The sequence below is a fragment of the Coregonus lavaretus genome, assembly GCF_964263955.1.
Source record: "Coregonus lavaretus genome assembly, chromosome: 22".
NCBI lineage: Eukaryota > Metazoa > Chordata > Actinopteri > Salmoniformes > Salmonidae > Coregonus > Coregonus lavaretus.
The window spans coordinates 24,340,295-24,368,134 of NC_140009.1; the positions used below are offsets into that span (position 1 = coordinate 24,340,295).

General features: G+C 41.9%; 2 protein-coding genes across 2 annotated transcripts; one reads left to right on the forward strand and one right to left on the reverse strand.

Annotated features, from left to right (window-relative positions):
* Window positions 1-15,587: 15,587 nt before the first annotated feature.
* On the reverse strand, window positions 15,588-18,216 carry LOC311149662 (E3 ubiquitin/ISG15 ligase TRIM25). Its single transcript, XM_084186862.1, has one exon. It carries the CDS (start codon window positions 18,187-18,189, stop codon window positions 16,564-16,566), a length of 1,626 nt encoding a protein of 541 aa, XP_084042988.1. The 5' UTR covers window positions 18,190-18,216; the 3' UTR covers window positions 15,588-16,563.
* Window positions 18,217-23,547: 5,331 nt separating this feature from the next.
* On the forward strand, window positions 23,548-26,879 carry LOC311149675 (twist-related protein 2-like). The gene is made up of 2 exons (XM_084186878.1): window positions 23,548-24,319; window positions 26,467-26,879. The coding sequence occupies exon 1, from the start codon at window positions 23,584-23,586 to the stop codon at window positions 24,163-24,165; it is 582 nt and encodes a 193-aa protein (XP_084043004.1). The 5' UTR covers window positions 23,548-23,583; the 3' UTR covers window positions 24,166-24,319; window positions 26,467-26,879.
* Window positions 26,880-27,840: the final 961 nt, after the last annotated feature.

A 27,840-nucleotide genomic window follows, 5' to 3' on the forward strand; every position in this document is an offset into this window, starting at 1 on the left:
CCCCATGAGCGACAGAACACTAAGCCAATCACGGCGCAACTAGAGAACATTACCAACACCTACACTCCGTATTTTCCGTTGGCTGCCCCACCACCACAGAAAGCACTGAGCTAGGCTGAAACACCTGCATTTTGGAGCTGCCTTACTCAATAAAGCAAAAAAGAGACCATGTTTGTATGCGGCTTTATTAACTCAAGGATTATTTTATTTATTTTTTACATTCTTTGCAAACTGATATGTGACACGTATTAATGCCAAAATAACATGCAAAACAGGCAAGTCCAAAAAAAACGGTATTTATTTTTTAGCTAAAAATGTGGTGCTCATTTTTCTAGCCTACATACAGTGAGGGAAAAAAGTATTTGATCCCCTGCTGATTTTGTACGTTTGCCCACTGACAAAGAAATGATCAGTCTATAATTTTAATGGTAGGTTTATTTGAACAGTGAGAGACAGAATAACAACAAACAAATCCAGAAAAACGCATGTCAAAAATGTTATACATTGGGGAAAAAAAGTATTTAGTCAGCCACCAATTGTGCAAGTTCTCCCACTTAAAAAGATGAGAGAGTCCTGTAATTTTCATCATAGGTACACGTCAACTATGACAGACAAAATGAGAAAGAAAATTCCAGAAAATCACATTGTAGGATTTTTTATGAATTTATTTGCAAATTATGGTGGAAAATAAGTATTTGGTCAACAACAAAAGTTTCTCAATACTTTGTTATATACCCTTTGTTGGCAATGACACAGGTCAAACGTTTTCTGTAAGTCTTCACAAGGTTTTCACACACTGTTGCTGGTATTTTGGGCCATTCCTCCATGCAGATCTCCTCTAGAGCAGTGATGTTTTGGGGCTGTCGCTGGGCAACATGGACTTTCAACTCCCTCCAAAGATTTTCTATGGGGTTGAGATCTGGAGACTGGCTAGGCCACTACAGGACCTTGAAATGCTTCTTACGAAGCCACTCCTTCGTTGCCCGGGCAGTGTGTTTGGGATCATTGTCATGCTGAAAGACCCAGCCACATTTCATCTTCAATGTCCTTGCTGATGGAAGGAGGTTTTCATTCAAAATCTCACGAGACATGGCCCCATTCATTCTTTCCTTTACACGGATCAGTAGTCCTGGTCCCTTTGCAGAAAAACAGCCCCAAAGCATGATGTTTCCACCCCCATGCTTCACAGTAGGTATGGTGTTCTTTGGATGCAACTCAGCATTCTTTGTCCTCCAAACACGACAAGTTGAGTTTTTACCAAAAAGTTCTATTTTGGTTTCATCTGAACATATGACATTCTCCCAATCCTCTTCTGGATCATCCAAATGCACTCTAGCAAACTTCAGACGGGCCTGGACATGTACTGGCTTAAGCAGGGGGACACGTCTGCACTGCAGGATTTGAGTCCCTGGCAGCGTAGTGTGTTACTGATGGTAGGCTTTGTTACTTTGGTTCCAGCTCTCTGCAGGTCATTCACTAGGTCCCCCCGTGTGGTTCTGGGATTTTTGCTCACCGTTCTTGTGATCATTTTGACCCCACGGGGTGAGATCTTGCGTGGAGCCCCAGATCGAGGGAGATTATCAGTGGTCTTGTATGTCTTCCATTTCCTAATAATTGCTCCCACAGTTGATTTCTTCAAACCAAGCTGCTTACCTATTGCAGATTCAGTCTTCCCAGCCTGGTGCAGGTCTACAATTTTGTTTCTGGTGTCCTTTGACAGCTCTTTGGTCTTGGCCATAGTGGAGTTTGGAGTGTGACTGTTTGAGGTTGTGGACAGGTGTCTTTTATACTGATAACAAGTTCAAACAGGTGCCATTAATACAGGTAACGAGTTGAGGACAGAGGAGCCTCTTAAAGAAGAAGTTACAGGTCTGCTTGTTTGTAGGTGACCAAATACTTATTTTCCACCATAATTTGCAAATAAATTCATAAAAAATCCTACAATGTGATTTTCTGGATTTTTTTTCTCAATTTGTCTGTCATAGTTGACGTGTACCTATGATGAAAATTACAGGCCTCTCTCATCTTTTTAAGTGGGAGAACTTGCACAATTGGTGGCTGACTAAATACTTTTTTCCCCCACTGTACATTGATTTGCATTTTAATGAGGGAAATAAGTATTTGACCCCTCTGCAAAACATGACTTAGTACTTGGTGGCAAAACCCTTGTTGGCAATCACAGAGGTCAGACGTTTCTTGTAGTTGGCCACCAGGTTTACACACATCTCAGGAGGGATTTTGTCCCACTCCTCTTTGCAGATCTTCTCCAAGTCATTAAGGTTTCGAGGCTGACGTTTGGCAACTCGAACCTTCAGCTCCCTCCACAGATTTTCTATGGGATTAAGGTCTGGAGACTGGCTAGGCCACTCCAGGACCTTATTGTGCTTCTTCTTGAGCCACTTCTTTGTTGCCTTGGCCGTGTGTTTTGGGTCATTGTCATGCTGGAATACCCATCCACGACCCATTTTCAATGCCCTGGCTGAGGGAAGGAGGTTCTCACCCAAGATTTGACGGTACATGGCCCCGTCCATCGTCCCTTTGATGCGGTGAAGTTGTCCTGTCCCCTTAGCAGAAAAACACCCCCAAAGCATAATGTTTCCACCTCCATGTTTGACGGTGGGGATGGTGTTCTTGGGGTCATAGGCAGCATTCCTCCTCCTCCAAACACGGCGAGTTGAGTTGATGCCAAAGAGCTCCATTTTGGTCTCATCTGACCACAACACTTTCACCCAGTTCTCCTCTGAATCATTCAGATGTTCATTGGCAAACTTCAGACGGGTATGTAAATGTGCTTTCTTGAGCAGGGGAACTTTGCGGTCGCTGCAGGATTTCAGTCCTTCACGGCGTAGTGTGTTACCAATTGTTTTCTTGGTGACTATGGTCCCAGCTGCCTTGAGATCATTGGCAAGATCCTATTGTGTAGTTCTGGGCTGATTCCTCACCATTCTCATGATCATTGCAACTCCACGAGGTGAGATCTTGCATGGAGCCCCAGGCCGAGGGAGATTGACAGTTATTTTGTGTTTCTTCCATTTGCGAATAATTGCACCAACTGTTGTTACTTTCTCACCAAGCTGCTTGGCGATGGTCTTGTAGCCCATTCCAGCCTTATGTAGGTCTACAATCTTGTCCCTGACATCCTTGGAGAGCTCTTTGGTCTTGGCCATGGTGGACAGTTTGGAATCTGATTGATTGATTGCTTCTGTGGACAAACTGAGATTAGGAGCACTCCCTTTAAGAATGTGCTCCTAATCTCAGCTCGTTACTTGTATAAAAGACACCTGGGAGCCAGAAATCTTTCTAATGAGAGGGGGTCAAATACTTATTTCCCTCATTAAAATGCAAATCAATTTATAATATTTTTGACATGTGTTTTTCTGGATTTCTTTGTTGTTATTCTGTCTCTCACTATTCAAATAAACCTACCATTAAAATTATAGACTGATCATTTCTTTGTCAGTGGGCAAACGTACAAAATCAGCAGGGGATCAAATACTTTTTTCCCTCACTGTACATCCACGTCATTGGTCAACAGCATGAGAGCGGCGATTGTATAGATTCAGAGAGCCTCAGCCAAGCGCGTCAGAAGCGTGTGGTCAAAAAGCACTAGTTTCTGTTGCTAACATGGGGGTGTGGCGAAGATATGGTGCGTCTCCAGAATACATGCATATGCAGGAAAGTGCCCATTTGGCAATGTCTTATTTCTGATTGTCTTAACTCACCACGTACACCACTCATTTTTTATTCTCCTCACACCAGTCAACAAAGTCTGTTTTTCTAACATCCATTGCGAATGATCGTTCCTCAGTATTTGAAAAATATTTCCAACACTCCCGGCCTCGATAATCGCCAAGCCTCAGTGTGAAAGAGCAAACTATCATGATCTGTTGATCCCATATATCCAGTGTAAATGTAATAAAAAAAAAGCTTTCTGTCCAGAGCACACTGGCGCAGGAAACTTTGAGGGCCCGCAATAGGCTAGTTGATGCAATGTTGTAAGTTCGTTAGTGACAGTTTCGGGCTAGACCCTGTGATGGTTCACCATTTGATACCTTGTTGAACTTCATTAGCAATAGCCCAAGTCAAGAAAGGTAGGCAGACAGGTGGAGAAGAGATGAATGTGATTGAAATAACTTACATTTTCATCAGGATATTTTCTACTGTTTTTATTTGTCAGCTTTATCCCAGGAAGAAACGGGCCCTCCTATGGAAATCAAATGAACCATCCAACAGATTCGTTCTGGCGCCAGGTCTGTTTATCGTGTGTCATCTCGTTCTTGACAATAGGACTGCTTGGAAAATATACGTTTTCAAAGGAATTCTCAGTTGTGTGAGTTGTCTAGGCCTGTTTACAGGCGTTTTGCCTATATCGTTTGGTATATTGCTCTTTATCTGGACATACATTTAATCCTTTTTGTCTATTGTCGACTATGTTCTTGACTCAAACATGACCTTTTTTGTAAATACACAGAACAAAAATATAAATGCAACATATAAAGTGTTGGTCCCATGTTTCATGAGCTGAAATAAAAGATCCCAGAAATGTTCCAATATGCACAAAAAGCTTATTTCTCAAAAATGTTGTGAAGGAATGTGTTTACATCCCTGTTAGTGAGCATTTCTCCTTTGCCAAGATAATCCATCCACTTTACAGGTGTGGCATATCAAGAAGCTGATTAAACAGCATGATCATTACACAGGTGCACCTTTGCTGGGGACAATAAAAGGCCACTCTAAAATGTGCAGTTTTGTCACACAACACAATGCCACAGATGTCTCAAGTTTTGTGGGAGCATGCAATTGGCATGCTGACTGCATGAATGTCCACCAGAGCTGTTGCCAGATAATTGAATGTTCATTTCTCTACCATAAACCACCTCCAATGTCGGTTTAGAGAATTTGGCAGTACGTCCAACTGGCCTCACAACCGCAGACCACGTGTATGGCGTTGTGTATGACTCTGCGTTGCTTCGTGCGTAAGAACAGCCCTTAACCGTAGTATATTGGCCATATACCACACCTCCTTGGGCCTTATTGCTTAATTATACACTGTGTTTGAGCCCTGAATGCTGATTGGCTGAAAGCCATGGTATATCAGACCGTATACCAGGGTATGACAAAAAACAACATTTTACTGTTCTAATTATGTTGGTAACCAGTTTATAATTGCAATGGCTAACAGCTGTATCCAGGCACTCCGCATTGCGTCATGCACAGAACAGCCCTTAGCCGTGGTATATTGGCCATATACCATACCCCCTCGTGCCGTGGGCTATTTCTAAGTTGCACCGTGGCCGCCATGGCATTTCTCTTAAAAATATATATAATTCACTGTGACCTGCTGCTGACTGTCAGGCAGTGAGGCAGGCTGTTGCTGAGTGAGTGAGTGAGTGGTGGGAAGGGCCAGAGGTGTGTATATGTGTGTGTGCTGAGAGAGCACTGCAGCTATTGGCTGAGTCACGTGAGCGAGAGGAGAGCACAGCAAGCGCACACGTCGTGACAACGTTTTACCAGTTGCAGGTAGCGTAGGCTATTTAGATTGTCATTATGGAGACTCTTATTTCCAACCCTTTTTCCATAAAACATATTAATACGCTAGAACTGATGCACATCAATAAATAATGGTGACAAAGCACTGGAAAACGACTTTTGGCGCATTAGAGCGCATTACATAAATTCACTCAGAGGTGGTTTAAACTGCATTCTAATGTTGACTTTGTTCAAAGAAAATGGTTTCAAGCTAAGTGTCTTATGCATGCTCAGTTTTTGGGTCTCGGGTGCTGCCCGAGTGGACATTTGAAATGGAAGTTATAGAACTCCCTCACGTGGTTATTTTTATGTGGAAAAATTCTCAATGAAACTGACATTAAATGTGGAGAATGATACATTTGCCTCTGTTGGCCATCAAGGACCTATTAATGTATATGCCATTGTAGGCTACCATTTGATACAATACATATGTTGAAATTACGATATCACTGGAGTCATTGCAAATCAATTTGTGCCACTTGTGTAGCCTACCTTGGAGCTGGCAACCCAATTTCATAAATAGCCTATAACTTCAGTTTATTGTTGTTGTATGGCTGTTGTTGACAAGCATATTCAGTTCATATACATATTATTAATATTCAATTCAGTGATTGAAATTATGACCCCATCCTCAGTAGCCTATTCCAGGAGGCTATTGGGAAACACAAGCACTTCTTACCTCCGCCTCGCTATTCATTTTGAATAAATGTGTCTGTTAATTTGAACTAAGCAAGCTGCTAAATCGTTCAGTTTACATCTTGCCTACATTTTGTCTAGGCTACTGTAGACTATCTGAAATGATATGTAGGCCTATCAGGGGCTATAGGCTACCTGCCTTTATCTAAGCAAACCATGGCAAAGTTGAATGACAATCATAAACCCAGATTTTAATCTGTAGCCTATGCCTATTGAAAGGACAAGTCGATCTCGCAAATGGGCAATTTATAACGGTTTGAAGTCTTAACATCTCGCACATAATAACAGCACAATTGCCAGAAAATAGCCTAACATTAGTTTTTCATCTGTTTTTTGCTCAGAGATTTTGAGATCCTCTGTCCACTTTTCATCACTCAAACTCTCCTTTCAGATTTATCTATAGTTATGCACATGCGCAAAGGGGATTTATTTACAATTAACCTGGTTCAAGCCCTGAATGCTGATTGGCTGAAAGCTGTGGTATATCAGACCATATACCAAGGGTATGACAAAATATTACGTTTTACTGTTCTAATTACGTTTGTAACCAGTTTATTATAGCAATAAGGAACCCGGGGGGTTTGTGGTATATGGCCAATAGAACAAGGCTAACGGCTGTATCCAGGCACTCCTCGTTGCGTCATGCTTAAGAACAGCCCTTAGCCCTGGTATATTGTCCATATACAATACCCCCTTTTACCTTATTGCTTAATCATAGCAGTCAAATGAGTTAAATCGACATCCATTGATGGAAAATGATCTGGTGAGTTTAATAACGGCAAATTAACTTTTCTCTTGCCACATATTCAAATTCCTTTATTACATCATGTCATAGCTCGCAATAATTATTATTTTGAGGAAAACCTAATTTTGCTTCTAACGTCGTTACAAGTTACTAAGATATTCCTTCTTAATTGGCTCGATAACAATATAGAAATTTTATAAATATGGTAACTTCTTTCTTGCTGTGAAAAAAATAATTGGGTTGGTTTTCAGGCCGTTTGGGCAGGTTGATCTAGATATTTTAACTAGACCTGGCAACCCAGAGTAACTGGCACATTTTAATCTGTCTGAAAGTACAACATTGAAGTGTTCTAATCACTTGTTGTACATTTTTACATGTGATTCTTCCGCATGTCCTTTTTGCAAGAACAGGTGAATAAAGCGCCTGTCTTCTTAATTTCACACGTTGTGAGCACGTTAAGCATTTTTACACTTCATTTTTTCACATGTTGTGTTTGCATTTACAAGTGTAGAAAACGCGTGTCTTCTGTGAAGTTGCTTTTCAGGAGTAGGAGGGAGGGAAGAGGAGGAGGGGGAGTCATGAACCAGGGGGAGGATGGCAGAAGTGGATGTTGAGTTCGAATCAAACAGCGCGTCGAGTAAATTTGGTGAAGACGAATGTTCTGAATGGACAACAAAAATGAAATTGTCTAAAATTGGAGTGGAGGATACGTGTATGAATGATAATGAATCGCTTCTTGTTGGGATGTGTTTGTTGAGGAAGGATGCATATGTGGGAAATCCGTTTGAGGTGTCGGAAATGGTGAAGTATGCGCTTGAAAAAGTGGAATCTGTCAGAGTGACCAGGAGTGGTTTTATTTTTATGAATTGTATTTCTGAAGAACAGAGGAAGGTTGTAGAGGGCCTCAAAAGAATCCGGACAACAGTTGCTTTGTTCTACTCTTAGACAGGCCTGCAATCTGAAGGCCACATAACCTATGCCTATGTACGTGGCTGAGACAGCAAAATATATCCACGGCTGTCCGAGCATGATACGAGGTTATTGTATTTCAGATGCTTGTCAGTAAAGGCCTGATTCATTTAACAGTGAAATGAGCAGCCCACTCCCCCCACAATAACAACATTTGTTATATTTGGTACAGATATAATCATCATCATCAAACCAACTCTCTCTTACACAAGAATGTTTATGGAGGTGTGTTTGCTGTTGGTAAGGCTACCTGTCTCACCTCGATGGCTATCTGGTCATTAAGGTGGTCATGTCTAGCTATATACATGTCTTTGTATGAACAACAACCATTCAACACACTCCATTACATTTGACAGTGTGTGAGATACAGAATGGGTCATGGTTTGCAGTGCCCCAGAGTGCTACGTAGTTTATTTTGTTTGAACTTGAGGTCTCGCATTAACGGAAAAGGTGAGAATGTCCTTGACAATCGCAACATTCTGGTAAATGGGATGGGAGACAGTGGTCAGCATAGTCCAAAGCCCTGTTTCCCAAAATCAACTTAAGGCTAAGTTCATCATTACAGTTTACCCTGCAGCCTCAGGCCCGTCCAGTGCTGCCACACACACAGTTGTTCAATATGACTTATTTGTCTTCCCACTACATTTACATTTACATTTTAGTCATTTAGCAGACGCTCTTATCCAGAGCGACTTAGCATGCCATTCAGTAATATATGATGAAGATTAATACTGGCCAGAGTCCAGTGTTTAGAAGAATCTGCAGGGACATTCAAGTATGATTGTAGAGTATGAAGAAGGATTTCTCTTACTTTTATATTACATAATAAACATCAACTACTACTGAAAAACAGGAATTACTTTCTGTGTTGTTGTTTTTCACTGGGAGATGCACGAACAGTCACCATGCAGTATGTCCTGACCTGGGGTTTGTCTGAAGTTGGGAAGCAGCCTCACCTGGGATACACAAATAGGCTGTTCACACAAGCCAACATTTTTAAGAGTGATTCTGTGGTATCCAGTATCCATGTTCTGTATCAGAATAAGCAATAATCTGTCATTCTGAATTGCTTTGTCTTTAAATCCATTTTCCTTACCTTCTCCTGACACTTTGTTTCAAGATGTTTTGTCTTTTATGCTACTTTGTCCTGCCCATCTCTCTGTACACGATTTACTGTCTGGGAGCAAATCTGGATGCACATCCTGATTCTCCGTGCAAAGTGTTCAGTTGTAGCATCAGAGACCAGGGATGGGGCGGCGGGCAGGGGGCAGGGCTGTATTCAACAGAGACAATGTTGTGGAACCTTTAGATAGAAATGTATTGTGTGGAACAAACATGCCTCCCTGACTATAGTCCCTCCTATAGCTCAGTTGGTAGAGCATGGTGCTTGCAATGCCAGGGTTGTGGGTTCGATTCCAACGGGGGGCCAGTATGAAAAATGTATGCACTCACTAACTGTAAGTCGCTCTGGATAAGAGCGTCTGCTAAATGACTAAAATGTAAAATGTATAGAATAATGAATCATGTCAGCTCTATTCATGCCATTTCTATCTGCAACGTTTGCCTACTGAAATGCCCCAGGAAATAGAGGTCCAATCAGGGGTGTATTCATTACACAAGTTTTATTGCAAAACGTTTAGTCTGTCACAAAACGTTTTGCAACAGAAACTGTTTACTGCAAATGCTGTTCAGTTCCGTTTTATTCTCAACTCCCTTTCCTCTACTTTTCCTTTTCCTAGCTTCCTTTCTTCGTTTCCTTTCCTCCTATCCTTTCTGTGCTTCCTTTCCTTTTCTCCTTTCCCAGTTCGCTTGCATCATTTCCTTTCCTCATATCCTAGCTCCCTTTCTTTCTTTCCTTTGCCATCTCCCTTTCCTCCTTTTCTATTGTAGCTCCTCTACCTTTCCTAGCTCCCTTTGCTTAGCCATTAGTGTTCTTGATATTAATATCACTATTGAACACTATTTGGATTGGGATATTGTAAATTGCTATGATTTGTTTTTTAAATTTGTGAATGATGTATGCAAGGTGGCTGACTGTATTAAAAAAAGCCATTTTATGTCAGATGTTCTAAATTAAGTTATACTTCAATTGTTGTGGCAATGGGGGCTTCAAATAGTGATCAAATCAAATAAAAGTGTATTGGTCACGTACACCGTTTAGCACATCAAAGTGCACTTGGAATTTTACACTGTTGACAAAATGTACACACTACTTATTTTCCCCAATGTAGTGAAACATTTTTGATATATACATTTTAAATATTGAATAACATATGTCATGACCAAGCCTACTGCTTAGGCTTATTAGTCACCCACAAATAAAAATAAAAAGTATATTCCCTATCTTTATTTTGTGCAATGACTTGAATAATTTGCTCAGGACATATATGTAGCCTGTTAATATTTGTCATGGTTTTCACAGTCCGACTATCGTTATGCTACTTTGTTGATAAAGCAACTCACACTGTTCCAGAATAAATGGGCTTTGGAATGATCCTGGTCCTTCCTCCACTGCAGGGTTTTTTTACTTTAGTTAAAACACCATCCTCTAGTGGATGTATAGTGTCATCAGAATGAGTAGGAAATCATTATTCAAGACAAAGGCTGGAGAAACATATTGCTTCTATAAAATAATGAATAAACGATGGAGGGGATTTGTTTTCACATGGACTTATAGCTTGTTACTTCAGAGGCAAAATTGTTGATGTCCAGACAATGGAAATTAAAAAAGATCAACTGTAATGGTGGCATTGAGCTCTAGAAATGCATTTGTTTGTCATCACAGGGAGTCTGTGTAGTGCTATTATTCAGTCATTCAGTTTGACCGTCAGCTTCAATCCGTAGGACACTTTTCTGATATCAATGACAACAGAATTTGATTTTATTGCTCACAGTTTTAAAAAACTAAATAAATTCTGAATTAACATAATACAAATTGCATATTAAAACACACTAAGAGCCAAATGTGGATTACACAATGATTGAAGACACTGTCTGCGTCCCAAATTAGTTCATGGAATAACCACTTATAGGAGGTAGCTTAATGTAATTATCACTGGCATTGGTTATGTGGGTCAACAGGATTGAGGATCTGAAATTTAATTTTGTATTATTAGGCAACAATCTTAGCAAAATAAGGCAATTGATATGTCATTAACTTGAGATATGAAATAAGGTTTGAAATAATTAAGGAATGAAATTATCTCCATGGGCCCACCTTGGGGGGGGGTCAAAGGTCATACCTGTATGCATTTTGGGGTATATTGAGACAGAATGGGCAGTATTGAGATGTGCTCTATTATCACATGGTACCCTAGATTATAACTACACCAAATTTCCAACAGTACAATGAGACCCATAGGAAAAGTTTAAAGAGTCATCATAGATTTAGTGTAAAATCAGTCACAGCAGCCTATTTTCAAGTTGGCCGCCATGCATTTCAATGTGGAGGAACTTAATAGATTTTTCAAAGCCATAAATGAATAAATAATTGGTGTAATAAGACCAATAAAGCCTGAAAATGTGTGTTACAGTGAGGAAAATGCTAAATGCTGGCCCAGGGATGTTATATGTTTTTAGCAAAATATTACCAGAATAATGGTAGAAATATGCCAGAAATGCTGTCTGAATTGCAGAGTTTTGTAGCTCTCCGGCCCTCTCCCCCCATTCCCTGGGGCAGGATGTAGTGGCTGGATGTAGTGGCGTCCCCTGGTGGCCGCGGGCAGGGGCCAGATATGTCAGGTTGGCCTGACGGCCAGATAGGTAGATTTGGCCGACCAGATAGGTCTGGAAGCCGGCCGGCCAGATAGCTAGGTCCGGCTGGCCAGATAGGTAGCTCCGGCCTACCAGATAGGTCTGGTTGGCCTGACGGCCAGATAGGTAGGTCCGCCCAATGGGTCCGGCCAGATAGCTTGGTTCGGCTGACCGGCCGGCTAGATAGCTAGGTCCGGCCGGCCGGCCAGATAGCTAGGTCCGGCCAACAGATAGGTCTGGCAGCCCGATGGGTCCGGCCAGATAGCTAGGTCCGGCCAACCGGTCGGCCAGATATGTGGGTCCGGCCGGCTGGCCAGATATCTAGGTCCAGCTGGCCGGCCAGATAGCTTAGTCCGGCTGGCCAGATAGGTTTCTCCAGCTGGCCAGATAGGTCCGGCGGCCCAATGTGTCCGGTCAGATAGCTTGGTTCGGCCGACCGGCCGGCTAGATAGGTCCACATACTTTTGGTAATGTAGTGTATGTTACTTATTTGCTTTATGAAACGATATTATAAAGTATAATATTTGTTTTATTATGGAATATATACAATATATATATATATATATATATATATATATATATATATATATATATATATATATATATATATTATGTCTTTAACAGCTACAGTTCAGGTGACGCAACGACTTCCACAAGAGGACCTTGCAAATGGTTCGTTAACAGATACATAATCTAATCATTTCTACATATTGAGATTCTAGACCAACAATCTTCTGTTCATGCCGAGACTAACAATGATTATTAATAGCTATAGTAATAACTAACTATAATAGCTATAATAATAAATAGTCTTATCTGACAGTACAGTGTTTGAAGCATCCATCACTTGCTAAAATCAAGTTTTGAGAGCAAGTTTGGCAAGCCACTATAATTTTACATTTTAGTCATTTAGCAGACGCTCTTATCCAGAGCGACTTACAGTTAGTGAGTGCATACATATTTTTTTTTTTTTTCATACTAGCCCCCCGTGGGAATCGAACCCACAACCCTAGCTTTGCTAACGCCATGCTCTACCAACCGAGCTACATCCCTTGCGGCCATTCCCTCCCCTACCCTGGACAACGCTGGGCCAATTGTGCGCCGCCCCATGGGTCTCCCGGTCGCGGCCGGCTACGACAGAGCCTGGATAATTAAAGCAAGTTTTGCAAGGAAGTTTTTTAAGCCAGTAATTAACAGTTACCACGCATTAATTATGTTTGTACATTCCCCAACAATAAAATGAAAAGCTAAAACAGGTCATGAACAAAAATGTGGGTACTTCAATGAGTTCAATTGCATTTTCTCCTGTATTTTGACGGCAGTCACGGCACGTGCCTGATTTTCTCCTATCTTTTGACAGCACTGCTCTTATGCTGTTGACCAATGACGTGGATGTATGACGGCTGGAGTAGGCTGGAATACGCCCCTAGCTGAAAAGGGGCGCGGCTTTGGCCATCCTCGTTTGGGGGAAAAAAAGGCGCGAACGAATCATACGAATTCAATATAAATGGATGGGTTAGTATTCTCGAACGACATAGTAGAATAAAATGATATGATCCAATGGGATTGGAGGATGTTAAAATCTGGTTAAAAGTGCTGCCAAAAGGTTGATGGGAAGTGTAGTTTAATTTGTGTTAATGCAATTTCCGACGTCATTTGTCACTAGAGGGCACTCTGTACAAAGTTTTGCAAAATAGTATTCGGGCCTTGAGCTGTCTGCAATAAAAATGGTTTGTGGAGCAAGATGTGGTTGGCAGAGGACCATCATGTCGACTAACGTCGATGTGTAAGATACACTTGATGCTGGGCGGGAAGGGAAATGGCAGCAAATAGTGTGGACGGAATGGAAGAAATGGAGAGAAGGTTGGAGAAGCAACAGTTGTGCTGGAGTGCCATCAATATGGGTGACCGTTCTGATGATATAGAGCAGGAGGGTGAGGGTCAAGGATCTGAAAATAAATAAAGACTTAGGAAGAAAAGAGATCATGATACTGAAAGCAGTGGAGCGTCTAGTGTAGAAAGTAAAAAGAGGGTCAAAGTAGGAAGTAAGAGTAATAATATGTCGAAGTGGAAAGTTGTGATGGTGTTTGATGAGACCACAGGGCCTCATTTGCACCCTTTCCAACTAACTAATGCAGTAGAAAAAAAGGTGAAGTTAAACTAGCCCGGTTAATTGGAAATGGTAGATTGCTAATGTTGTGTGGTAGCCAGGCTCAGCAGGGGAAGATTCTGCTAATTGAAATGCTTAATGGGAAGAAGATTAAAAACCATGTACCTGGTGCTTATGCTAGGTTGAGGGAGTCATCACTGGGGTCCCAATATCTATGTCCACAGATTATATTAAAGAAAATGTGAAGGTCGGCAGAGTGATTGAGGCCAAAAGGTTGATCAGTAGGAAAGAAAGTCAAAGAAGTGAAAGCTTATCAGTGATGCTGAGGTTTGATAAAGTATGCCCTGGAAAAGTACAGATAGGATTCCTTAGATTCAATGTCAGAGAATTTGTCCCATATGTATTACAGTGTTTTAAATGCCAAAGAATGGTACATGTAGCTGCTCAGTGTAAAGGAAAGAAAAGATATGTCAAGCGTGGAGGGGAACATGATTACAGTGAATGTGTAAGCAATGTGAAGGTTAAGTGCTGTAATTGTGGGGGAGAACACAGTGCAGCATTTGGTGGATGCCAGGTGCAGAGAGAGGCTCAGAGATATAGGATCAGTCATGATGTATCATATGCAGAGGCCGTAAAACAGATTGGTAGAACTACAGTGTGGACTGATGGGCCTACATGGATGTTACTGTAGTAAGTGGACCTACTGTCGGGGCTCATGAATGTGGGGTGTCAAAGGACACTTTGATAATGAATAAAGTTGACTTCATAGCTTTTATTGGTAAGGTTATCAATACGACTCGGATTGTGGAAAGCAGAAATGCCAGGTTGAAGGTTATTGTGGCAATGGCAAAAGAGATATTGGGGGTAACAGAAGTTACTGTTGAAATGGTTGTTGACATGCTGAACAATCCTAAGGGTGGCGTGTTTCAGCATGATATAAATAAAGTTGAATGGTTTAGGGGGTTGGGGAGTGTTTTTGGGGGGAGGGTGTGGTAGAAGTTAGTAGGGATTTATTTGGTTTTTTATTTTATTTTTCATGGTAGTACAGAAGTGCACAGATTATGATTGATCGTACATTCCAGTACAGTAGGTGGCGGCATGTACTTTACATTTTTGTTTGCAGACCGCCATGATATCAAAGAAGAAGAAGAAGAAGAAGAATGGTTGGAAAAGCAGGTTGGTCGGGAAGAGAGAAGCAATGTCATATCAAGTCATATCGAGTGCCATCTACTGCTCCATCATAAGGAAGAATGTCTGCTTTGCCTCTCTGAAGTCATTAGTGAGGATGTGGACATTTAGTCAACCATAGATTTAAAACAATCATATTTGCTATTTATTGTGGTCGTTTTTATACATTGTAGCCGCATCAGCACAGTCAATTACCTTTCTTTTTGCTAAGGGATTATTTTTGCCTGCATTAAGTCATGCATTAAAGTTAGTTTGAGAAATGTTTTTTAAACTAGTTTGTCAAGGTCCATTTATTGTTCTTGAAGAGGCACTATGGGAGTAGTCTGGGTACCAGTCTGTTTAGCTATCATACCACTCCTTGCCACTCCTTATCATGCTAAACAACTTTGACATGCAGTATGACACAGAGTACAAGGAGTGGAATGTTTTCTAAACAGACGGAACCTAGACCATCCTATCAGCCAATCAGGGCTGTGTATATAAATATCTTCAAATATGTTTCCTAACGCCCACATGATCAGACTGAGCATTTCAAGGGCCAAAGGAGGCTCAGAGAAATACATTATGAAAAATATGTTTTGGAGTTATTTTCATGAAATAAACACACACTGTGATTTATTTGACATACAGTGATGATTTAAAAATATAATTACAAAGACACCGTGGGGGCTTTAAAAAACAGGTACAAATATATAATCCGCTTAAATAGACAGTGCATCAACAATAATTTGCACACAACAAATAGGAATACCACTACATCAATAAAAATGTATTTAGTGATGGAGAATTCAATTTGTATAGTTTGAGAGCTTTTGCCAAGAATGATCTTTGGTGTCTGGTTACAACTGAACATTGCCTTAAACTAAAATTAACTGTGGACCTACATCCTATTGCTAATTTTTATTTATACAGGTTCAATCTTTCATAGCATTAGCTCTTCATAATAAGTTGTTGGGCCAATGCAGAAGTTTGTGTACATGTAGGATGCAAAGACATGGAATTTTGACAACAAACAAAGGACTGTGCTTATTAGAGCCAACAAATCAAGCTTTGAATCAAAGACAAAAATTCAGCAAAGCACAATAGCCATATAACTGTTTATTCTGTACAGTATGATTCCAAAGTGGACTGATTTTCAAATAAAATTACAACACACACATTTCTTGTCATGTTGTCAACAAACTGTCAAATTTGAAAATAAAGTTCACATGTACTAACGGAACTTTATTTTTGCACTATATCAGCTAAAAAACAACTAAATAACATAACACCACATAGATATGTCTATTTACTGAATGTATCCATGCAACAAACTCAATCAGAAGCTGGCATTCCTTTAATTGTGAATAACAAGATACATATATACTGACAATGTCTAATCATGTACTGTGCAACAAAAAGGAGCAACAAATGGACTAGCCTGGACAACATTTTTGAATATTCATAGATATTTTCAAACAGAGATTTAGATTTACCCATCATTTTACCCATATATTTACCCGTAACAATCATAATAATAAGTAAAGGCATTTCAAGCCCAGGTGGACATACTAAGGGGGAGGTTGAGGGAGGGTTACACTCCACTCTGAAGGGTGATCCAGGACTGTGCTTTGGTGGAGTGGATGCTGAAGGCAGGGTACACAGGCTCTCTGAACACAGCCCTGAACGTGTGCAGATGCTCCCGATGGCCCTTGAGGCTGTGGAAGATCAGTGCTCCCCCCTCATAGTCCAGAGCCACCTCCACCCTCAGCGGCTGAATGGCCATCTCCGCCAGCGCTACGTTTGAGGAGGCATGGCACGCCGTCAGCTTCTTGTTCTTCCACTGCAAACGCCAGGAGACCGGGTTATGCCCCAGCCGGCTGTGGTCACCCCTCCTGGGCATGCTCTTGTAGCACAAGCCCACTGACCACATGCTCTGGTCGCCCACCTCCACCACCCAGATGTGCTCCCCACTGGTGAAGCCCTGGGAGCAGAGGACCTGGGGAAAGGCACTGAACCTCTCTGGGTTATCAGCGTAGGCCTGCTTGGTACCGCTGTACTTGACTGTCCGCAGGTCGTTGGAGAGCAGCAGGCTGGTGTGGGCCGTGTTGAGGTTAAAGGTCAGCTCCAGAGGGTTTAGCAGGACGTGGAGGGACTGGAGGAGCCGAGCCATCTCTGCCCTGAAGTCCTCCGTTCTCAGACTGGCCTGGAGCCGCTTGGTGTTCAGAGGGACCTTGTTGGGCACTCTGGCCACGGTGCCCGTCCCGACCTCCCTGAGCTGGGGCTCAATCAGCAGGAACCTGTGGATGAACAGACACTTGTCTGTCTCTGTGAGGACCTCGGTGGTGCGCTGGTGGGCCTCCATCAGCTGCTGCTGCTGTTCCTCTAGAAGCCCCAGGCCACTCTGCCAGGTCTCCCTCTGATGGCCTCTCTCCTCCTCCAGCAGCAGGTTCATCCTGTCCCTGTACCTGCTCACCAGGCCGGCCATGCTGTTCATCAGGGCCACAGCCTTGGACATCAGCTTGTCTCCCACAGCCTCAGAGGTGCCCTGGTCATAAGCAGCCCTCTGCAGCAGGGTCTCGGTCAGCTGCAGCCTGGTGGCCACCGCCTTGCTCTGACTCTCCAGAGCCCGCCTCATTTCCTCATCGGCTGCCTCGAACGCCAGGACATCATGATTCTGGTGGGTGCCCTCAATGAAGCAGGTGGCGCAGAGAGAGGTCATGTCGCTGGCGCAGAAGTACTCCAGTAGGCGTCCGTGGATGACGCAATCTCTCTGGCCCAGCTCAGTCTGGGGCTCCACCAAGTCATGGCTCCGGAAGGACTCCCTCTCAGTGTGGTGCTGCAGGTGCCTGGCACACAGGGACACCTCACACTTTAGGCAGGTCTTGATGGCCAGTGTCTCTGTGTCCAGGCAGTGGTCACAGCGCACCTCCAGCGGCTCTCTCTTCAGGTGGTCCGCTGGCGCAATGGCCCTGTAGCCTTCTATGATGCCGCAGAGCTTGAAGTTCCTGTGCAGTGTCTCTGTACCGTCGTACTCTTCTCTGCACTCAGGGCATTGAGGCAGGCTCTTCTCTCCATCGCAGATATTTGTAGCTTTCCGAATGCAAGCCAGGCAGTAGTTATGGCCACAGGGCAGATACACGGGATCCGTGTAGAGCTGCAGGCAGATAGGGCAGCTGAGTTCATGTTCTAACAGCTCCTCTGGTTTAGACAGAGACATGGTCCTTCCTTATTCACTTGAATTCTCCACACTGGCCTCAGCACACACTGAAGAGAGAGAGGGAGAGAGAGCAAGATAAGGAAGTAAGCTTTGATATTTACTGGCAAAGCAAAGTTGAAATGTGTGCAGAGCAACATTCCGAGAGTTGATAGTGCCAAGAATCCCGTCATAGGGGCACTCCTTGACAGTAAGTTGCCAGTACACATCGTTATTAAAATATGTTCTGAATCCACTAACCAAAAGTCTTTAAAAAACAAAACTCAGTCACAATGATTGAAACCACTCAGTCACAATGAGGAAAATGCAATGTGAGATGGGGGAACTCAGTATTGTACATACTGTATAAACACGTGCCCCATCGTACCGTGTTTACTGTAAACACCTCACTCTAAATGACAATTCCAGTGTCTCCCAGCTCTTGGAAAAATGTGTGTTTTGTTTTATGTTTGTACAGAAGATACATGTTTTAATTGAGGTCAATAATGGATAAGAAGCGGTCTCTGTTTTTTTGTTTATTTATTTAGCACGCTAAAAACAAGCAAACACAAAATTCAGTGCAGGGTTAAAGACAAAAAAGGTCAAAAAGCCCAGCAAGTTCAAGTGAGTTTATTTGTCATATACACATGACATACAGGGGCTTGTCAGTTGGCCCTCCTGGTGGCCCTCCTGGTGGCCCTCCTGGTGATCATAAAAAATGACATACATAATTACAAAAAACATATGGCTTAGATAACAAGCAACAAACAGACTGATGAAACGAATTAAACATTATGCCTATCTTTTTTAGTATATTCATATCATGGAATAGTGCAGTTAAACATTTTCTGCTCAAAATGATAACACTAAACAATAAACAGACTAGTTTTCATGCATTGTATCTTGGATGTTGACAGTATGTCATGGAGAGTATCAAAAACACAACCCAGGCCACTATCCATCCACCCATCCACAACTAATCCACTATTAGAGTGACTTTGGCGTCCTCTGCTGGATGGCTGGACCGGGACTTGACTTTGACTGTACTACAGTGTGTTTGAAGAGAATAGTGTATAATGGCAGAGGTTTGAGTTGTAATTTATAAATTGCCATTTAGGTAGTAAGAAGCTGATAGTTTACTGTAAGAACAAAGGCAAAACCTGACTTGCGAGGGCGTGTGCCATTTCCCAGTGCATATTAAAACTCCTTTGGCACCACAGGTACCAAACTCCTGGTAATAAGCTGGGCTTTGAAGTGGCACCACTTTTTTTTATTTCATTGCACCCCTTTCTCCAAAATGATAGAGAGAGAGAGAGAGAGAGAGAGAGAGAGAGAGAGAGAGAGAGAGATAGAGCGAGAGAGAGAGAATTTGTCAGAAATCCTTGGAAAGAATCAGTAAGACTGGCATATTTTTTTGGTTTATAAACTTTATCCATAAAAGTGGATTCTAAAGCCCCCATCTTGGAGCAGTAAAGAAACAGATGCTTTTTCTAACATAAGAGGGATTTTACAAAAGCCAACTTCAAGTTCCTCAAATGTGGAACATATCCCACACCTATTCAAGCAATGTCAATTATAAAGCACTTTTATTCCTACTACCTGTACATACTGATACTGTACATACTGTTTTCTATACAGTAGTTTACACAGTGCTACCTTTTAGGCCTATTTCTATCAAGCAACACTTCTCTACATTTCCTAAGGTATCACGAGAAAGCAGCCAATTAACTGTCTGTCATTTTGAAGCTTTTAGATATGTTAACGAGACAATGACATTTCAGTAGTTCAGAAACACAGACAATAAAGCTTCTTTACTGCAACTGTTATCCAAGCCACGCCCATTCCTGCTCTAACCATAACATTAGTGGATACCCCTCTGACCCTGACCTGTGTCCAAATCTATATCACCTCTGCCCCTGATACACCCGCTCAGCATACCCAAACTTTAGACGTGCAGCCCCCTTCCCCCTCAAAGCCTGCCCACAGGAAGTGTCTCTTTACTGGAGGAAATGGAGGCCAGATGTGGGGGTGTCCCACAGCTTTGGGCAGTGGGGTGAAGGGTGCCTGTGTGACAGGAGGGAGGGGATAGCATCCCTGTTGGAATTTGTACAATTTATCACTTAGTTAGCTTCTATTCTTTGGGATTGGTTTAAGTGTTATTTAAAAGTATCTGACGTGGAAAACGAACAATAATTGAACATGCAATAGAGTTTTGCTTCAAGGCTGCCAACGTTTCACACAAAATATTGCAAGAATAATTGAAAAACCCCTATGTTGAGTCATATCTCACTCACCACCTTCTACAATATCTTTTAAATAGGGATTCTGACTCTAAAATTAGCTCTCAGGAAATCTGATATCAAAGCAGTGTGTTTGCAGTCATCATTCAATCTTAGTAGGTTACACTTTGGAGATCTCTGCTTTATGACTGCTCATTTCTTTTGTTGAATTAGAATAGATAGACTGAGGTCATAGCTAAAGTATTGGAAATTCCTGTGGATGTCAGCCATGCTATAATATAGACATGTTCCCTCACACACAGCAGTTTCACTGTGTCTTACTGTGATATGTTAGCTGTGAGCTACTTCAGTCCGTTTATAAGTAGATTTAGCAGAACTGGTGGATTCAGAACTAATTCCAGTCAAGTTGTCTTTTCCAGCATTTTTGGTTTCGTTGGTCACAGTTTTGATGTCTTTTCATTGTTTGGTGTGTTGACCACTGCAAGTGAGAGAATAAGAAATAGAAAAAGTGACCGAAACATTATGTCACATCCCTGACGAGGAAATGAAATGTGCAACATCAATCAGGCAGAGTAGAGATCAAAGAGCGCCCCACACCCCTCCATCTGGTTCTGTTTGCGGATAATTTTTTCTCCCTGCTTCTCTCCTTCGTTCGTTCCCTTTTTCTTCTTTGAGTGTGGGTCCTTCTTGTTTTTCCTGTCAGGCATTCCTCCATGTTACAGAGACAATGACATAGTGGCACGCGAGGTTGAACCTGCCAGAGGACGATACCTGTCTGTTCTTAAACACCCCTCTTTTTATATCTGAACTGAAGATTATTCACTGTTTCTCTGATTGAGTAAAGGTATCAGGTATAGCCATGCCCTGTCATCACATCTATACGTCAAATGATTAAGTAATGTTTGTGTTACTGGGATGTTGGTGTATATATGCATGTCTGTCTATGCATGTGTGTGTGTGTGTATCTGTGTGTGTAAGGGCATGTAGGTGTGTATATGTGTGCATATGCGTGAGGGTGTGTATATAACCTCCACATGGGATAATATATTTTGCCGTCTCTCTCAGTGGAAATATTTAGGCTAAGACCTCGTTTGAGCGTGCAGTTCAAACAGAAGAAGGCAGAGATTTCTTCCCTTTTCCAGACGTCGGCTATCTCCTGGGGGGGGCTTCCATACAACACAGGCCATTGTGAGTACGCTTGGCCCCTCTCTAGAAATGTGCGTTTAAATCAACCCTGATATCAATTTTCCATTATTCCATTAGCTCTGAGATATTTATTTTTACGGTGAGGGTGTTCAATGGGATTGTAATTTATAAGTAGTTTGATCAGTCACAGGCGTCTCGATGACTCCGGAAAGGACACACAAGCTGATTTGTTTAAAGAGCTACATTTGAAATTGACCTTTACATTCCTGAATGGTATACACAAAATAATTAATGCATTCTGCCTCCTAACAATGCACCCCATTGTCCAGATGCTGTGCATCTACACCCATTTAAGGTAATGTTGTTTGTTATACTAGGACTATACATTGACGGTGTTGGGTATACATTCAGGAGGTCAGTTTCCTGATGACACCAATGGAATTATTTAAAATCCACAGCCTTTACCACCCATATGGGCTGGACAGTGGAAGTCTGACACATGTTAATGACATATTTCTAGGTAAAACCGATGTAGGTGACTTTTGTTTGTTTATTATAAGTATCTTGACAAGAAGTCTCTTTCTGCAGAATTCCACATTTCTTCAGAGAATAACCCAAACCTCATACTAAATGCATTCAAGTGATTTAATGTCCGAACATTGCGTCTGTAGTGCAACACAACTCAATATTCCTGATGCATATTTAGTGCACTTTTATGTTGGAGGGCAGTCATGGAACTGCTTTGGACTGAGGTTCGAATCTAATCTCTGAAAGTCAAACAATAGATTTTGTTCTTGTGTTGTGGATGTCTGCCATGTTTGAGAACCTAGTGATGGTGGTAGAACTGAAGGCACAGAGGATGAAACAAATGTTCCCAGAGGCACCCCTTATATTCAGAACCTCTCATACATTATTTTGCTTGAGCTAACTTTGCTATTAGACTTCACTGCTACTCTGGTATGCCAGTTTCCCCTTTAGCCTACTGCTCAGAACACTGCGCCAAGACTCCAGTAAAACAAAACGAATCTGAAAACACTGTCTCCGATGCTTGTTCTGATTTACAAAACAAATGAAACTGTGAAACCGAATCCAGTGAAACTGTGCATTTGTTGAATATTTCATCCACAGTATGTGCAGATGATTCGGTTAAGTAGGCTATAGATGAAAGATAACAATAACCTAGCACCATAGCATATATCCATCTAATACCACTGAAACTGCAAAGAAAACTGGGCACACTGATGAGGTCTGTCCTGAGGAGTTATAGTATATCATGTAAGGAGAATATTGTCTTGATTTCAAACGGGAAAGGGAAGCATTTTTGAAGCCTCTCTTCTTTTGACTTTCTTTCAAGTATTTCCTATGTTCCAAAATCCAAAATAATTGATGATGGTGTTGAGTTGTGGAGACTTTAGAAGGGAAAAAGTGTGTGGGGGAGGGGAGGGGAACGACTTGTTTTGAAATAAATCTGGAACCTATAAACTTGGACAACTTCTACGAGGAAAAAACGCCAGAATATCCCCATCTGATTGGTCAACCCACGTGCCTTTGTCTCCGCCTCATCCCTTTACCCTTACCAATCACCAAACGCATTCTCTTCCTGTTATGGTTGGCCTGGCTGTGCCTTAAAAGCGAGCTGGACCAATCTGTGGAACAGATGGGTGGGAACTTACAAGTTCCATCCTCTTTCTTCTTTAAAAAGCCAGATGCAGGTTGGCTGCTGTCTTACATTGATCTAGGATACTAGATGCAACTGCTGTTCTGAATGTAGCGAGCAGATTGTAGTTAGATTGTTGTCATGACTAGGTGTAGGCAACATATGGATTTCCAATACTGAGAATTGATAATTTTTCCATTCGCTTTCTCTTGCTAGCAGACCTGGCAGATCACTTCGGGTATTTCTATATACAGGCTTGCCAGAGAAGAGAGAAACTAAAGGGGGCATAACACATTGGAAGGGCTGAAGGAGAGAACAGAGGAGTGGGATAGAAACAGTGTAGGTGTAGAAACAGGGTTGGGTAGATAGACTGCCATGAGAGAGGATCCATCAAGCTGTGGTGAATACCCTGAGGGAGGGGTGGTGTCCAGTGAGGAGGAGCCAGACTGTGCTCCAATCAAATACCCTGTGGTGGTGGTAACACCAGGGGCCGGCGGGCGCAAGAGTGTCACCAGGAAAGACAACATTTCATCGCCAACAGAGGACAACAAGTCAACAACAGGAGGGCCTCCCAGTCTGATCCCATCAGGATCCAAGAGGCCTAAGAAGAGTCCCCAGCCATCCCTGTCTCCTCTCCCCATCCCAGGCCAGCCCCTGGAGGACCCTCAGCACCAGCGGGTGATCGCCAATGTACGGGAGCGCCAACGGACACAGTCCCTGAACGACGCCTTTGCCTCGCTGCGTAAGATCATCCCCACGCTCCCCTCGGACAAGCTGAGCAAGATCCAGATCCTGAAGCTGGCCTCGCGTTACATTGACTTCCTCTACCAGGTCCTGCAGAGCGATGAGATGGATGCCAAGCTGGCCAGCTGTAACTACCTAGCCCATGAGAGACTCAGCTACGCATTCTCAGTGTGGAGGATGGAGGGGGCCTGGTCCATGTCCGCTACCCACTAGCCCTGCCACTTACCTCTCTAACACCCCCTCTTCCCCTCCTGCCCCCTCGCCCTCCCCCAGCAGCGCCCTCCGGTCCCAATCTCCCATGACCTCTGACCCCTGCTCTCTGACCCTCATCCTCACATCATCTAACTCCTCTATCACTCTACACCAGGTATGCACTCCGACTGCCGAGATACAAACCATACATACTCAACAAAATCTCACTGTTTTATACTGCATGCAAAGAAGTAATAATTGAACAGATCTGCTGAAGGTGATCAGATATAAACATAGGGAAACACCTGATGTTTTATTAGAGTATTGAATGCCATGCTTGACATTTGCCAGAATGAGACCCAATAACTAATGCCAAGTAAGTGAATCACAAGGGAGGGTCATAGGACAGGACAACTTAGGTTACCAAGATTCTCTTTTTACATACAGTAACTATTCTACAAGATCAGTTTGTATTGAACATTTATATAAAATAGTAGCTTGATGTATCCCATGATTATCATCAAGATTATGGACCTAATAGGAGGATGTAGAGCTGTTATTTCATAAATTTTGTAACAAATAGCGTTGAACTCTGACAAATCGCACCATACGGTAGGTATCTTCTTTTTATTTTCTATACACATACAAATAGAATTTAGACCAGAAATCATGAATATAATCATATATAACTTCTTCATAGACTTGATGTTGTTTTTGATCTTACATTTATGTGAACAGCACAGAATAATGAATTCCCCCATAACTCATTGTATCCCATAGTCTCATAATTTTCCTAGACACTGACCTATTAATATTAATCTACCTTAGAAGCTAAATTATTGTGGAAAAAGTAACATTACAAGATTCACTTTCGTACACCAAAACCAATTCCATATTTTGGTGCAAAAACTTTTCTTTTCTTTTGGCTTAAACTTGCTACGTTGCACGCAAATGCGATAGTTCTCGACGGGGCTCAACAAAAACAAACTGGTTGTGAGAAACCATGCAGCAGTTAGCCATCAAAGGAGAAGTGATGGCTGTCTACTGCACTCCCACAAACCACAGAGTTAGATGAAAGTGGTGCCATTGATTCTTCCAGTTCCACTTCTCCATGGTAAAGATGGCTGTCAGACGCCTCATCAGTGGCTGTGTCTTCCTTCACCAGTAGCCACACATTTGGCCTTTGCCATTTGAAACCACTGCTTTACCCACTTCATTCCCAATGCAGCAAAAATCCCAGAACGTATCATTAGACTGTCCACAAGAGGTACCATTACCATGCTTCTGAGGGAAGTATTTTTCATAGTACAGTCAGCACAGTGTGTTCCTACAACCTAGCCCACGATGACATGTTGCTTTCTGTGACATTCTCAAACAATACTGTCCTCTAGAAATTGTGTTTGAGGTGAATGAAAGCTAAATATCCTTTAATCTCTTACTGAATATCATGTGAAATGAAAGTGGCCTGTATAGGCGCCTAGATATAAGAAATGCATTCTCAGACAATGTTTGTTGGGATGGCCATTGTTATGGTACAGTCTTCAAGCTGACTCTGAAGGAAGCCATTCTTTGCTCCTTTCTTGTTAGGGTCCTGTATTATTCTCCAGTTAGTCTGCATAGCCCTTTCTGTTCATCTTTGTATTCATATACATGTGAATACAGTATGCATATGTTCTCCCTGCTATTCCGTGTGGTTGCTTTGGTATGTGTGTGTGTGTGTATATGCCACATAAATACTCGTTTTTTTATCTGTCAGGGAGGCATCAATGTTTATCCGTGTCTTTCAAGATGGCCGCTACAGCTCACCAGTTGTTGCACCGCTGTCAGATGGCTTCCTTATTAATTAAGGAGATCAAATACACATTGGTGTTTTAGCCTGCTTTGGTCTTGTCGCTAAACTTATTGCCACACACTTTGGCTTTCAATTGACCGACTGTTCTAAATGTATACTTATATTTATTGAGGTTACTTTTGTCTTTTATATGCATATTTATTGATATTATCCAGTTACATTTAATAGAAATACCACATTTTACAAGGACATGCTCAACAAAACACTGAGCCCTGACCTCCCAACAAAACAGGGCTAGGGAAAATGGACAAACAGCTTAATACTAAAGGGAGTTTTTATGCCCATTACTTTTTCCCCTGGGAGTTTAACCAGTTTAACTGTTAGAGAGTGCAGAGGGTTTGTTAGGCATCATGGACTAATAATTTGTGCTTTCTTCAACACAAAAGGAAATGGCATATTTTTCATTACGTAACACTTGCAGAATGTTTGAAGCACGTAGTACTTACAGAATCTTGTGTTTGTCTCCCCAGCACCCGACCAAGGCGACTGAGAAGCCTTCACCTTTTGGTCTGCAATCCCTTTGTTTACTGGTTTGGACCTACACCTCTGGACCAACTAAATCATAGATATGAGCCCTGCCCTCACGCTGGAGAGGTACTGTAGAAAGACTCAGCTTCCTCGAGCCCACACAGAATCTATGGGACAATGATTCAGAGCTACTAGCAGGTCTAGAAGAGGGATAACTATAGATGTTTATGACCTGGAAATTGCAACTTGTGACTTGGAAACAGTTTGGTAAACAAATGTAAGTTGCAGATATTAATGGGAATTCCTATTGTAGTGTAACTACATGTAGTCAAAGAACTGTTTGTAAACCAATATAAAATTCCTAATTAAAAGGGAATCAGTTGCTGTAAGATAATAAAATGAGTATTTGAGCATCTTTGAAGCATCTTTCTCAGCCCCATCTTATTACCAGTCTCACCTTAAAGCATACACCCTGTACTGCGACTACACCAGAATGAACAAGTCCAACATCAGCATCCAAAATATATGACCAAACATTTGGAGGTGGATGATGACACAATAACATTTCTAAACACCAAATACATACGAAATACATCAATTATCCTTCTTTGAGTTTGTGTGTGAAAGAACCTGGGTTACCAGGCTCTCTATGTGTTACCCTGTCAGCCTTAAATAGTGCTCTATAACACAGACTTCCTTAATGAGGCCCAAGTGTCTGCTCAGGCAGCCCAGGGTATAATTGCCCATAAAGCTGTTGTTCTTTTGGGGAAAATAAGGCCTCTAAAATAGTTATTGGTTGTCTGGTTGGAAAGAAATCCTATGATCTACCCAACCACAGAAGCATATGTGGATACATGTATTAGTGGACCAGGAATGTACACTGTATATCCAACATGTTGTCACACCTACAATTCTGTACACACAAAAATGACAATTTAAAATTTTAATTAAGAGAAAAACGGTACAAAATAGACATTCTTTCTATACATACATAGGAAATATGTAGGAAAAAAACGAACACAAGGTAAATAAAAAGTATGAAAAAAGATTCAATGTCATTTTTTGTTATTCTTAACTCCAGTTAGTGAAGCCTACCAATACTTGACTCAAGGCACATGCGTGGTGTATTTTGGTCTTGAGTATCTATTTACAGTGACTTTAAGAAATAGAGCATAAAAAGGACAATATTAAAGGAAATCAAGATGAGCGGCCCACTGGTCACTAAGACAATAAGAGTGTTGCCCATAGGCCCCTGGAAGTCTTTACAGGAGAGGCAATGTACAGTATTCAACACACTTTCTCTAACATTACTTCATAGACAACAGATACCCACTGGTGCATTACGAGACAGACACAGCACAGTCACTGTCAGTTGT

What these genes read in the sequence shown, in the direction of transcription:
- LOC311149662 (XM_084186862.1), bottom strand. Translation starts at nt 18,189, where the DNA reads ATGTCTCTGTCTAAACCAGAGGAGCTGTTAGAACATGAACTCAGCTGC.
- LOC311149675 (XM_084186878.1), top strand. Translation starts at nt 23,584, where the DNA reads ATGAGAGAGGATCCATCAAGCTGTGGTGAATACCCTGAGGGAGGGGTG.